The 13,748-nt window shown below is 42.8% G+C and overlaps 2 protein-coding genes and 1 long non-coding RNA gene across 3 annotated transcripts in view; 1 reads left to right on the top strand and 2 right to left on the bottom strand.

Moving 5' to 3' along the window:
- Nucleotides 1-2,374, bottom strand: part of LOC134751796 (mitogen-activated protein kinase kinase kinase kinase 5) — a 49,436-nt gene extending 47,062 nt beyond the window's left edge. Inside the window, exon 1 of the mRNA XM_063687286.1 lies at nt 2,134-2,374. Coding sequence (XP_063543356.1) covers nt 2,134-2,244 — 111 coding nt within the window. The 5' untranslated portion in view covers nt 2,245-2,374. The remainder of the gene's footprint in view (nt 1-2,133) is intronic.
- LOC134751804 (uncharacterized) overlaps nt 1-13,748 on the top strand; it is a 123,738-nt gene that overhangs the window by 18,162 nt on the left and 91,828 nt on the right. The window lies entirely within an intron of this gene.
- Nucleotides 4,924-13,748, bottom strand: part of LOC134751797 (ribosomal protein S6 kinase alpha-4-like) — a 225,729-nt gene continuing 216,904 nt past the window's right edge. The window contains exons 18-19 of the mRNA XM_063687287.1: nt 10,249-10,467; nt 4,924-9,807 (exon numbers count right to left, since the gene is read on the bottom strand). Coding sequence (XP_063543357.1) covers nt 9,106-9,807; nt 10,249-10,467 — 921 coding nt within the window. The 3' untranslated portion in view covers nt 4,924-9,105. The remainder of the gene's footprint in view (nt 9,808-10,248; nt 10,468-13,748) is intronic.

Below are 13,748 nucleotides of genomic sequence, written 5' to 3' on the forward strand. Positions count from 1 at the left end.
TACACCTATAAGGTAAAGTTATTCATAGCAGAGTGTAAACATTGCTTCAGACTGCATACACATGTCTTGCATAAGACCTTGGAAATAACTGTGATTTCAGGCAACACTTACTGATTAGGTATTTAGGTTAATTAGCAATGTTTAACAAGATTCAAGTTTTCAGAATTTAAGCTGTAATATCCACTTAATGGATGGGTTTCATTTCAAAGATATTGAGAGGTTTCATTTCAAACAAATAAGGGACCATCTTTCGAAGCGAGAGATAACAAATTAAAATCATGCGTCATGCTGCATTATGATTAAATACCAGGTTACATCGTAGACATCCCTAAAGATCCCTATGGGTCGAAGTGTATCCGCACGGGCCTCCGAAACCATAAGATAAGATAAGATTTTCTTCTTTTCGTGTCGTGGCTCTACCCCTACTTCTATACGATGGATGCCCAGTAGGCAGCTGTGTTGACAGTCCTGGCTGTCGCATCCCTCAGATCCAGTTCCGAGCAGTGATATGGGCATGCGGGGCACGCCAGTAGATGTGCCATGGTTTGCGATACATCATAGACATTATCAGTCTGTAAATACTGCGGTAAATAATTTGAGCTAATAGGAGTATATATATAAATATTGCCCCCACACCCCACACCCCAGCAGGGGGTAACAGGGAAAGAAGAAGAAGAAGAAGATATAAATATTGCTAGATTTCACATGACAAAGACACAACTTTTTTGTACCATTGTCAACAGATGAACAGACATATATTTAACTTTAAGCCGGTCAATTTGATTCTCATTGTTGTAATTTAAACATCATTAGTCCAACGCAACTCTTAACCACAAACTTTGCAAAAATGACTAGATAGTTTTAAAACTTAAAAGAAATAAGCAATTTGTACTCTTTTTATGCATATGCAGGGTGATTTTCGGTAATAATTAAATTGATCACTGGATTGGTTTTTAAGGTTCTGTACCCAAAGGGTAAAAACGGGACCCTATTATTAAGACTCCTCTCTCGTCTGCCTGTCACCAGGCTGTATCTCATGAACTGTGATAGCTATCTATCTATCTAGCCCTTTCATTCTGAGCTAGAGTATGTCCCGTAGCTCAGTGTGCCGCTTGGCAAAGGCCTCCTCTAGCTCTTTCCATTGAGGTCTGTCGTGGGCCACTCTTCTCCAGTTCGGGCCCGCTGTGAGTTTGAGTTCATCCTCCCATCTTGTTCGAGGTCTCCTCTGGCCCCGTGTACAACCTCTTGGATACCAATCTGTTACTATTTTGCTCCATTTTTCCCGCCTGTCTCTCAACATGTGGCCAGTCCATCTCCACTTCTGCTGATCTATTTTAGTGAGTGTCACCAGGCTGTATCTCATGAACCGTGATAGCTAGACAGTTGAAATTTTCACAGATGATGTATTTCTGTTGCCGCTATAACAACAAATACTAAAACGTATGGCAACCTCGGTGGGCGAGTCCGACTCGCACTTGTCCGGGTTTTTTAGCAAATATACAGTTCAGTGTGATCCACCATTGCCTACACTACAAGTTGGGAAATATACTTTACAAAGTAGAAAATCCATAGAAAATTTACTGCAATATGTTAAAGTATTTACAGAAATAAATTGTTTAGGCCTTTATAGAGCAATTACCCATCACTTTTAAAGAACTATTAACCTTTCAAAATTTTGTGTGTTGTGGTCAAAAATCATGGGTTTGAAACCTTGGTTGAGCTGCATAGAGCACAAAATATCGTTCTTGAAAAAAATGCTAAAAGGAAACTAAAAATTGGGGTCAGGATCTTTATCATACATATAGACAAGAAGTTAAGACTGGTAAGCTAAAACATACATCTGTTGGACACTTGAGAAAACGATGAATTTCCGTTGCTTCAATTTATTAATAATCAATTCTTGCTCGTCCAAGGACGAGTGTTTGTATTTCATTGAAAACAAACGATTAAAATAAATAGCAAATACGATTTCTTTTTCAAATCAGCTGTGGCAATAATGAAATGAGACATGCAAAGCAAAAAAATGTAAATTCTTATTCGGGATTAATATCAAGTCTATTTGTGTGTAAAAGGTAGGACAAAGCTTCCTAAATGGTAAAAAAAAAACTAATCAAGTTTAATACTAGTCCGTACCTTGTAAACGTCCCCGTAGGTGCCCGAACCAATCCTTTGAATGAGCTCGTACTCATCCTGCGGGTTCCGTCGCGATATATCCGAGCTCAACACACCACCACTATGCGCCATAATCACTAACAGACACTATTCTAACATTTATTCACACTTTCATCTCATAATTCACATAATATTATCACAAAACTCAGAGATATTAATTATTTTTGTTACACAAACTCCGACATCGACATCGTCTGACGTTTGCCACAGATGCCACTCTGCCAATTTGCTTTCACGTCATTTCTGAAGTGGCAACATTTTTTATTTGTAACTTTAAAAAATATAATTAAATTCTCTTATTCTAAAACACTTTTCTAAAACATTTTATTGAACATTTTTTAATGATAAAATGTGTAACTAAAAATAATGTAAATTAGAGGTACCATAGGACGTTTGTACATAATCGGCTAATCGTAACTTTATGTTTGTAGGACATCACTAGTAAAGCTAATTGCACACGCGCGGATTTTAATGCGGATAGAAATCTAAAGCCCTCCACACTCATGCGCGAATCGCGGCGCGAAGCCGCAAACGCGAGTGTCGAATCTAGTCACAGATTATTAACTATAGGTAGAATCTAGTTCGCTAATCAGCGAAATCGACGCCACACTCGCGTTCGCGGCTTCGCGCCGCGTAGTCTGGAGCGGGCTAAAGAATACAATACTCACACAGAAATTGAGTATTGTACAAGTTGTATTGATGTTTTAATATATTAATTGAAACTCTATTCATTCTTATCATAGTGTTATATAATCTGGCACAGCCACTTTGTCAGTAGAAAAAGGCGGCAAATCTAAAAAATGTAGGCGCGAATAGAACGAAGTAGTAATGACTTAATGAGGTAAACTCCAACCAAGGAGGTAATGGAGGGGAAAACTCCTAAGACATAATAAATGGGCGGCATAGCTCAATCGTCAATATTTCCCTCCTGAGAAGCACAGGATGTTGTGTAGACTTGTAGAGAATCTAGCCATAGGCTCTATTTAACCACAAAAATGTAGTCTGTGCTGAAAGAGAAGAGCCGTGGAATGTATGGGGCCCAATACCATTTCTTCCACTTTCCCAAAGATATTCTGATGAGCGATGTGATCACCTGCCTAATACTTTGGGTATACTATTATCCTTGGAGGATATAACCAGCGCAGACGCCTTGTCTGTAATTTGTTATACAAAAAAGTCTGCCAAATTTTGCGGGGGAGGGGAACGTCAAAATAGCCATGTCAGATAAACGTCAGTCCATACATTGTGTATGACCATTGGCCGACTAGTTTCGACGGGGAGCGCCTGTCAATGGCTACTCCGTTTGGTTATCAGAGATATACAAAATGGTTTTAAAAAAGCATTTATGTAAATACAAAATGCTAAATGCAAAATAGGTATTTTCAAAATAAAATACCTTTTTACCAAATCTCAGATATTTTTATTTATTTTAGGTATTTATCATGAGAAACAGAGACACAATGCCGAGCCGAACAAAAACGTCTATTACTAAGACTCCGCTGTCCGTCCGCTGTTTTTACCCTTTGGGTACGGAACCCTAACGACACAAGGCGCGGCGTTCACTCTGACCAAAGATAGATATATCTCCGTAATAGATGGATACAGTCTAAGGAAAACACGTGCCTCGAAAATCACGAAAATTTGATTCTCGATCAGATGGCGCCACTAGTTTTGGCCTACTCTCGTATAGAGGGCGTTGCCTGTTTCGTTTGTTATTTATAATTTTAACGCATACCAGTGAAAGAACATGGGTCAAAATCATATAAAAATAATTAATGCAAATAAAAAAATCATTTATCCATATTTAAATACATTTTATCGTATTTTTATAAATATTTATTTTTAGTTTTAAAGTGTGTCGACAGATGGCAGTGAATTTACTGAGGTTACAAAATTTACTATGACAGTACCGCTCTAGTATAAGTTACTCTTATGACTCTGACCAAAGAAGAAAAACCGGCCAAGTGCGAGTCGGACTCGCTCACCGAGGGTTCCGTACATTACACAATTTAAACAATGTATTTTTTATGTGAAACGTGAGTGAAAAGTAAATTGCGGTTTACGATTTATGACGTATTAAAAAAAAACTACTTACTTTACAAGTTTACATTTTACCACTTTGGAAGTGTCTCTCGCGCAAACTATTCAGTTTAGAAAAAAATGATATTAGAAACTCAATATCATTTTTGAAGACCTATCCATAGATACCCCACACGTATGGGTTTGATGAAAAAAAAACCCAAAATGTATAGTTTTTTTTTTTCTATTTTTGTGTGAAAATCTTAATGCGGTTCACAAAATACATCTACTTACTAAGTTTCAACAGTATAGTTCTTATAGTTTCGGAAAAAAGTGGCTGTGACATACGGACGGACGGATAGACAGACAGACATGACGAATCCAATTTTTTGTCCTTTGGCTACGGAACCCTAAAAAGGGCGCGCATGGCTAACAGGCGCCTCTGTCGGTCAAATTCGGCAATACAAGCGTCATTCGTTCATTTCATTTTGTTTGACTGGTAATGTTGGCTAAACTTAATCACAAAGTATTTTGCATTTTGAAATTAATATTGAAAATGCAAAATACATCTCGAAAGGTATTTCAAATAAAATACAAAATGCTTTATTTAAAAAAAAACACTAAAGGATTTACTTATTCTGTGCTGATACGTAGTACCATTAGTTATTTTGTGCTGATACTAAGTACCATCATCAGTAGCATCGAAATAGAAAGGCAATTAAAACAGCATAGTTAATGTTAAAATGGTATATTATTACAATCAAATATCTCCGTCCGGCATAGTGTAACATTTTACAAAATTTGTCTGTCGCCGACTTCAATAGTAACCTCTAACTTTGTTATAAAATTATATAATCTTTTGGTACATTCCATTAAGTGCACTTTAACACGTTACGATAGTGACGTAAAGGCTATCTTTTACATATTAAGCTGTGGAAATTAAATTTCCTAAAACGAATATACGTTAGTTCGGCACTGATTTGTAATTATGCGTTTTCTGGGTGGTTTTACATGAACTTCGCGAATTTTGCTCGTAACATTTAGCCGCCATGACAGTAGGTATTGTTTTTTTTTTTATATTATTTTACTAAAAGGGATAAATTGAACTGCTACAATGACACACCTATGATGAAATGGTTCAATTTAGTTTTTTTTTGTGTAAAAAATATTACCTCGCATTTAAATCGCATTGTACTTGTAAAAACACCCCTACATTGATATTTTTTTCTGACAAAAAGTAAAAATCAATTTCATGTCATCAATATAATTCATCTTACATGGTACTCATCACCTTGGTCTTCGATTTCCTTAAAAACAAAAAAGTATTGAAATCCAGTGCGATATTTAATGCAAACAAAGTTCCTTATGTCCCATGTACTTATTTTTCTCACTATTGTTGTAAAAAAGAAATATAAATATCACGAAGCAAGCAATTTGATTTTAAATGTTGATTGATTTAGACTTCGCTTAAGAAAAAATAGTTATTATGTTGGCAAAACTGAATTTCGATATAATTATCACTAAGCCACGCCTCCTAATGATATGCCGCGGGCCCTTCGTATTGAGATTATTCTGTATAATTTAAATTTATATAATTAATTCTTCCACCGATTTTGTACTAAATGCTAAATTATTTACAATGAAATAATCAACACAATAGTTTTATTTGGTAGAAGCCCTTAAAACGAGAAGGAAAAGTTTGACAAATTCATTGAATTCAAAAACGCAATATTAGCGGGCGCCCCAAGCATGATTTGGCACGAACCGCGTAGCATTTCTTCCTCGTAGCTCGCTCGTACACTTACAGAAACAATGGAAGATAAACAATACTCTAAACAAACTGCTTTTACATTATTTCGAAACACATTTACAAATTTAACCTATTAAATCTAGTTCCCAAACAAATATACACAAACAACCTAAGTTTTTATGGAAAGAGATCTGTTCAATGTATCTGCGCGGTGCCAAGGCGCTATATGGCGCTTCATGGCGCTATATGGCGCTGCGTGGCGCCTTGTGGCGTTGCATGGCGCAACAAGGCGTCGCGACGCGACGATGCAAACAAAATACAGATAGGACTCGTTTCTAACTATGGGCCAAGTGCGCACTCACACACAAAATTAGAATTACCTATTTTATTATTATATTATCTACTGAAATACATAATAACCAACATCAAAGAATTAACTCTAATGGTAATAATAAGGAAAAAAGGTATCGTAAATATTTTAAATTAACATTAAATAGAGGGATTAAAAAATAAAAACAGGTTCTATTCTTTATCGAACTAGGGTGGAGCTAACTACGATATAACTTACTCGCCAATAAATAATTTCATCCCATCACTACGCTGAGCAAAGCGCCTGTTTTTATTCCATCACTATTCTGTCGATATTTGGAGTGGGAGGTTAGGGGGTGCTAGTGGCCTGCCTTACACTGACTACATTACACTTAAAAAAAAAACATATCATATAAATTGAGTACTACAAAGTACATTTATGCGGATTATTTCACGATTCATTTATGTTTTATCAAGAAGGCAACTTATCTTTGTTAGAATGAGAAGTGCGTATTATCATCTCATTCTAGCAATGACAGATATATTTAACTTTATTCGGCACAAATACAAGTCGATCACAAAATGCGATTTATAAAAAAAAATTAAGTTGAAATCGTGTTCTCAAGAACCGTGTTTGTCAACCTTTTTCATGACCCGACCCGTTTTAGTAAGAGAAAAACAAATCGAAAGAAATTAAGTTGAAGAAGCGTAGTTACTATAAAAGGAATGAAATCGGCACTTCGTCTGAAATTAAAGGTTAGATTGGGTCAGGGCCTTTTTTAGATTTAAGCTAGTTATTTATTTTCGTTTAGTAGTACCACTGTAATCATGTATGTAAAAAAACGATTTTACCGGTCAAAAAAAAGGTTAGATTCCATATTGCTGTCTTGAAAACATTTTAATGAACGCTATCTGTGTAAGGCTAAAGTGAGGACGCACTAAGAATTTCGTACATTAACACCTGTACCTATCTCTATTGCACGCGCATAATTATATTGCTGTCCTGCTCCTACAGTGGCATTGACCGCCTACATCATCAGCCCAGCAATATATAGTATGAATTATTTCAAATGATTTTTTGGGGCTCTGGCCCTAATCTGTTAAACAAAGGCCTTTGTTTAACGGATTAGGGCCCGAGCCCGAAAAAAACATCTGAGAAAATTCATACTATAATTATGTGCGTGCGTTCGATAGGAAAAGGCGGGACAATGTACAAAATTATTCGTGGTTAGGGTCCTTACTTTATCATAACTGTCCACGCGATTCTACGCACTGCAAATATTATTGTTTGATCAGCCAATCGTGGCAGCGGAAAGTTATTAAGGCTACAATTACACATATGTGATGTTCCACGGGTAAAGGTACCTTACGGCGGTCGGCGCTTACAACGCCCCAATACTAATGCGGTGCTACGCGACACCATAAGCAGAGGTGCGAAACTCTTCCTTTCGGGTATGCTCGGCTCCGTTCGGCTCAGCATTGCTCCGAGCAATAGGGTATTTGACTGTATTTAAAATAAATTATTTTAAACCATGCATGAAATAAAGCAACAGAAGATTAATAGAGAAACGTAGAGCTGTTATTTTTAGACAGAATTTCTATTTTAAAACCCGTATAAAACGATAAAGAGTAAATAAAATCGTTTTTTTTTTAAATCTTATTTATTTTATAAGCCATACAAAATAAAATCGTTTTGACAGTTCGAAAAAAGAAACTGATTTGACTAGTAGTCAAATACCCTATTATTAGGGTTGACACAACTTGACGTCCCTTTGCGTGCACGACCACAGATAAGACCCTAAATAGCCGAAAGGGATAGTACCATACATAAGTAAGGGACATCATTCGTCCCTGCACCGCTGTCAAACTTCGGTTTTTTAGGAAGTTTCCTTTCTGTACGATAGTACTATTACTTATTCTGTGCCACAAGGCAGATAGGTATCTTTACCCGTTGAACGTCACATATCTCTCCGATTAATCAGTTACTTCCATGGCTCCTCTACACGATGGCCCAACGTAGGTTAATCTAAGGGACGCATTTATGCGTTAGAGGGAGCAAGTGATATTGCTATCTCATTCCACCGCATAGCTGCGTCCCTTAGATCAGCTGTTCGTCGGCTGGACATTGTTACAGTGCGCGAATCGCGGCCAATTATACTAGCTTAAGCAACCCTACTATACTATTGTAGGTCAAACTAACAACACTTCCAGCTTACCTTACATAAACCTTATATTCATTCACATAAGGTCTACAATACAAGGTGATATTTTAATCACTAGCCATACTCTGCGTAGTGACCTTATAGGTCATACTGAACAACTGTTATTATGGAACCAATTCCGAAATCGCAAAAAAAATTGGCTGTTTCATACATTACAGCTGATATGATGCCGCCGATTTTTTTTGCGTTTTCGTAATTGGTTCCATAATAAAAGTTGTTCAATATAAAGTCACTGCGCAAAGTAGGTCATACTGAACAACTGTTATTATGGGACAAATTCAGAAATCGCGAAAAAAATTAGCTGTTTCATACATTCCAGCTGATATGATGCCGCCGATTTTTTTTTGCGTTTTCGGAATTGGTTCCATAATAAAAATTGTTCAATATAAAGTCACTGCGCAAAGTAGGTCATACTGAACAACTGTTATTATGGGACAAATTCCGAAATCGCGAAAAATTTTTTGCTGTTCCATACATTCCAGCTGATATGATGCCGCCGACTTTTTTTGCGTTTTCTGTATTGGTTCCATAATAAAAGTTGTTCAAAATAGTCACTGCGCAAAGTATGGCTAGTGATTAAAATGTAACCCTGTACAGCCGGAAAGTTTAGCGTGTACCTATAGTATCCAACATTCACCTCCTGTTAGCGCGGGAGCGAGTCGCTCGGACGGTAGTTTTAGCTTTACTCGCTTTGGCTTTTCGCGTCTTCTTAGTTGTGTTACTCTCCGACGAATCCACTCTCTTATCCGACTCGAACGAGAAAGCAGGTACTATGGTTTTGACCTGAGAGGGAGACAGACTGACCTCTAGCCGTCTCATTCTGGAGCGTGTCATTCGGATGTTGGTCGGTTGAACGTCTATTTTTAAAGGCGCCAGCTTCCTCCGTCGCGCGATTTTCCTAGTAGCCTCTTTAGTCTCAACGCTATTTTTAGATTGTCTCCCATTTTGTCCTTTTTCTCTAAGCACCGGCTTGGAACTGACCATCTCGTCATATTTCCTTTTCCTAGTGACTCTTGTTACCGCTTTCTCGTTCTCTATCGACTCTTTAGGTCTGCTGGGGCTCGGTTTTTCTTTAGGTTTTTCCTTGCTACGCAGCTCTCTAGTATTGGTTGACTTGGTTGTACCTTCGTCGTTAACTTTAGGTTTAGGTTTGTCTACTTTTCTACGTTTCCTTGGTACTGGCGAGGTGGATTCCTTGGCTTTCTTGGCGCGACTAGTTTTGGGGAAGGCGACTTCTGTGCCGTCGAGGCCTTGGCTGCTCTCGATGTAAATGTAATCGTCTAGTTTTGATCGGGATTTGGAGTATGTTTTTTCTACAGGTTTGACGCTGGGTACCTAGAAAAGAATAGAACAACAGTTATAGTATGAATTATATCAGATGATCTTTTCGGGCTCGGGACCTAATCCGTTAAACAAAAGCCTTTGTTTCTTTTAAGAGCGGTCTACAGCACGTGCCAAAGCGACCATGTCGTTTAAAAAGCAACTATCGTGATAGTATTAAAGTTCAAATTCATGTGACAGCTCATTCAGAGAACAACTGGGCGGTATTGTTTTTGGAGATAATAAAACGTATTATATCCGAATAGGCTGTTTCATGAATTTGAATCATATAGTTAGAATGGTAAATTTGTTTTTTAAACGGGCTCGTTCCCGTTACTTATGTCGGGGCTATTAGCAGTAAGCAGTGTAACCACTGTATAAAGGAAACAATACATTTTAATGGAATTCATGGTGTGCATTAACTATTGACTCTATTCTTAAAATAATTGAACCTACCTCATCGGTATCCTCATTATTGCCTTCCTCCACCACGGGCGTATCCAAAGTGTTAGCTTTGATCAGCTCCACATCGTTCTCTATGGAGTTGTTGTCTCTGGTGTTGATGGTGCGCACGAGCGCGAGGTCCGCGTGGGGCGCGTCGCCGGCGCGCGTGTCGGAGGAGGAGCGCTGCTTGGTCTTGCTGCGGCGTTTGTACAGCTCGGCCTTGGTCATGTCCTGGGGAGTATTAAATTAGTTTGTAAAACAAATAAGTCGAATAAACACACGACGTACACTACCGCTCCCCGCTCTCCGCTATGTTGTTTGTATTTAGGCACCCGCAATTTTCACCATACAATTGTATACAAAAAATATTTACAAAATCGTACTGTTCGATCGCAGGCAAATCGATCTTACATGTTGGATTGAATTTTTATTTAGGTAAATATATTGAGCCTCAAATTGTTGCCGAAGACATTCTTAAAAAATTCGAGTTTACTTTATGCAACGTTTTAAAAAACCCTTATGTACTTGTTCATACAGAATAAAACGATTTTGTACTGAAAAACGATTTATGGATTTTTTTACGCTCGCCATTTGGTAAACAGACAACGTACACGAATATTCTGTACATAATTTTGAAGCTCGATACGTCTGTTAAATTAAAAAAGTAAACTCCACAAAAAACTGTTACTCAAATTAGCGGTATAATTCTGAAAGTCGATTTGTATGGAAAAAATTACGAGCGCCTAAATAGTTACGAGCGGTAGTGTATTTCGATCTAATATTCGAGAATATTCAACTTACTACCACGCGAGTAAACCGTTTAAAAAAATTAAATATCATGTTTTAGGAGAAAATAATGCAAGCTGCAAGGCTGCCGTTCCATCCGTTTAAGGAGCTAACTCCAGCAGTTCCATACGAAGTTCCATGGTCCTTTGAGAATGGTATGTTTGATAGGCTCGGGTGGTACAGTGTTCAGTACTCACGGCTAGCTTGAAGCTGCCGTGGTCGTCGTGCACGCCGAGCGCGGCCAGGACATCCTCAGGCGCCGGGCGACGCTGCGGCTCGCGCGTCAGCAGCGACGCCACCAGGCGCTTGCTGTCGCTCGATATGTTTGATAGGCTCGGGTGGTACAGTGTTCAGTACTCACGGCTAGCTTGAAGCTGCCGTGGTCGTCGTGCACGCCGAGCGCGGCCAGGACATCCTCAGGCGCCGGGCGACGCTGCGGCTCGCGCGTCAGCAGCGACGCCACCAGGCGCTTGCTGTCGCTCGATATGTTTGATAGGCTCGGGTGGTACAGTGTTCAGTACTCACGGCTAGCTTGAAGCTGCCGTGGTCGTCGTGCACGCCGAGCGCGGCCAGGACATCCTCAGGCGCCGGGCGACGCTGCGGCTCGCGCGTCAGCAGCGACGCCACCAGGCGCTTGCTGTCGCTCGATATGTTTGATAGGCTCGGGTGGTACAGTGTTCAGTACTCACGGCTAGCTTGAAGCTGCCGTGGTCGTCGTGCACGCCGAGCGCGGCCAGGACATCCTCAGGCGCCGGGCGACGCTGCGGCTCGCGCGTCAGCAGCGACGCCACCAGGCGCTTGCTGTCGCTCGATATGTTTGATAGGCTCGGGTGGTACAGTGTTCAGTACTCACGGCTAGCTTGAAGCTGCCGTGGTCGTCGTGCACGCCGAGCGCGGCCAGGACATCCTCAGGCGCCGGGCGACGCTGCGGCTCGCGCGTCAGCAGCGACGCCACCAGGCGCTTGCTGTCGCTCGATATGTTTGATAGGCTCGGGTGGTACAGTGTTCAGTACTCACGGCTAGCTTGAAGCTGCCGTGGTCGTCGTGCACGCCGAGCGCGGCCAGGACATCCTCAGGCGCCGGGCGACGCTGCGGCTCGCGCGTCAGCAGCGACGCCACCAGGCGCTTGCTGTCGCTCGATATGTTTGATAGGCTCGGGTGGTACAGTGTTCAGTACTCACGGCTAGCTTGAAGCTGCCGTGGTCGTCGTGCACGCCGAGCGCGGCCAGGACATCCTCAGGCGCCGGGCGACGCTGCGGCTCGCGCGTCAGCAGCGACGCCACCAGGCGCTTGCTGTCGCTCGATATGTTTGATAGGCTCGGGTGGTACAGTGTTCAGTACTCACGGCTAGCTTGAAGCTGCCGTGGTCGTCGTGCACGCCGAGCGCGGCCAGGACATCCTCAGGCGCCGGGCGACGCTGCGGCTCGCGCGTCAGCAGCGACGCCACCAGGCGCTTGCTGTCGCTCGATATGTTTGATAGGCTCGGGTGGTACAGTGTTCAGTACTCACGGCTAGCTTGAAGCTGCCGTGGTCGTCGTGCACGCCGAGCGCGGCCAGGACATCCTCAGGCGCCGGGCGACGCTGCGGCTCGCGCGTCAGCAGCGACGCCACCAGGCGCTTGCTGTCGCTCGATATGTTTGATAGGCTCGGGTGGTACAGTGTTCAGTACTCACGGCTAGCTTGAAGCTGCCGTGGTCGTCGTGCACGCCGAGCGCGGCCAGGACATCCTCAGGCGCCGGGCGACGCTGCGGCTCGCGCGTCAGCAGCGACGCCACCAGGCGCTTGCTGTCGCTCGATATGTTTGATAGGCTCGGGTGGTACAGTGTTCAGTACTCACGGCTAGCTTGAAGCTGCCGTGGTCGTCGTGCACGCCGAGCGCGGCCAGGACATCCTCAGGCGCCGGGCGACGCTGCGGCTCGCGCGTCAGCAGCGACGCCACCAGGCGCTTGCTGTCGCTCGATATGTTTGATAGGCTCGGGTGGTACAGTGTTCAGTACTCACGGCTAGCTTGAAGCTGCCGTGGTCGTCGTGCACGCCGAGCGCGGCCAGGACATCCTCAGGCGCCGGGCGACGCTGCGGCTCGCGCGTCAGCAGCGACGCCACCAGGCGCTTGCTGTCGCTCGATATGTTTGATAGGCTCGGGTGGTACAGTGTTCAGTACTCACGGCTAGCTTGAAGCTGCCGTGGTCGTCGTGCACGCCGAGCGCGGCCAGGACATCCTCAGGCGCCGGGCGACGCTGCGGCTCGCGCGTCAGCAGCGACGCCACCAGGCGCTTGCTGTCGCTCGATATGTTTGATAGGCTCGGGTGGTACAGTGTTCAGTACTCACGGCTAGCTTGAAGCTGCCGTGGTCGTCGTGCACGCCGAGCGCGGCCAGGACATCCTCAGGCGCCGGGCGACGCTGCGGCTCGCGCGTCAGCAGCGACGCCACCAGGCGCTTGCTGTCGCTCGATATGTTTGATAGGCTCGGGTGGTACAGTGTTCAGTACTCACGGCTAGCTTGAAGCTGCCGTGGTCGTCGTGCACGCCGAGCGCGGCCAGGACATCCTCAGGCGCCGGGCGACGCTGCGGCTCGCGCGTCAGCAGCGACGCCACCAGGCGCTTGCTGTCGCTCGATATGTTTGATAGGCTCGGGTGGTACAGTGTTCAGTACTCACGGCTAGCTTGAAGCTGCCGTGGTCGTCGTGCACGCCGAGCGCGGCCAGGACATCCTCAGGCGCCGGGCG

Source organism: Cydia strobilella, chromosome 23 (assembly GCF_947568885.1).
Source record: "Cydia strobilella chromosome 23, ilCydStro3.1, whole genome shotgun sequence".
NCBI classification, from domain to species: Eukaryota; Metazoa; Arthropoda; class Insecta; order Lepidoptera; family Tortricidae; genus Cydia; species Cydia strobilella.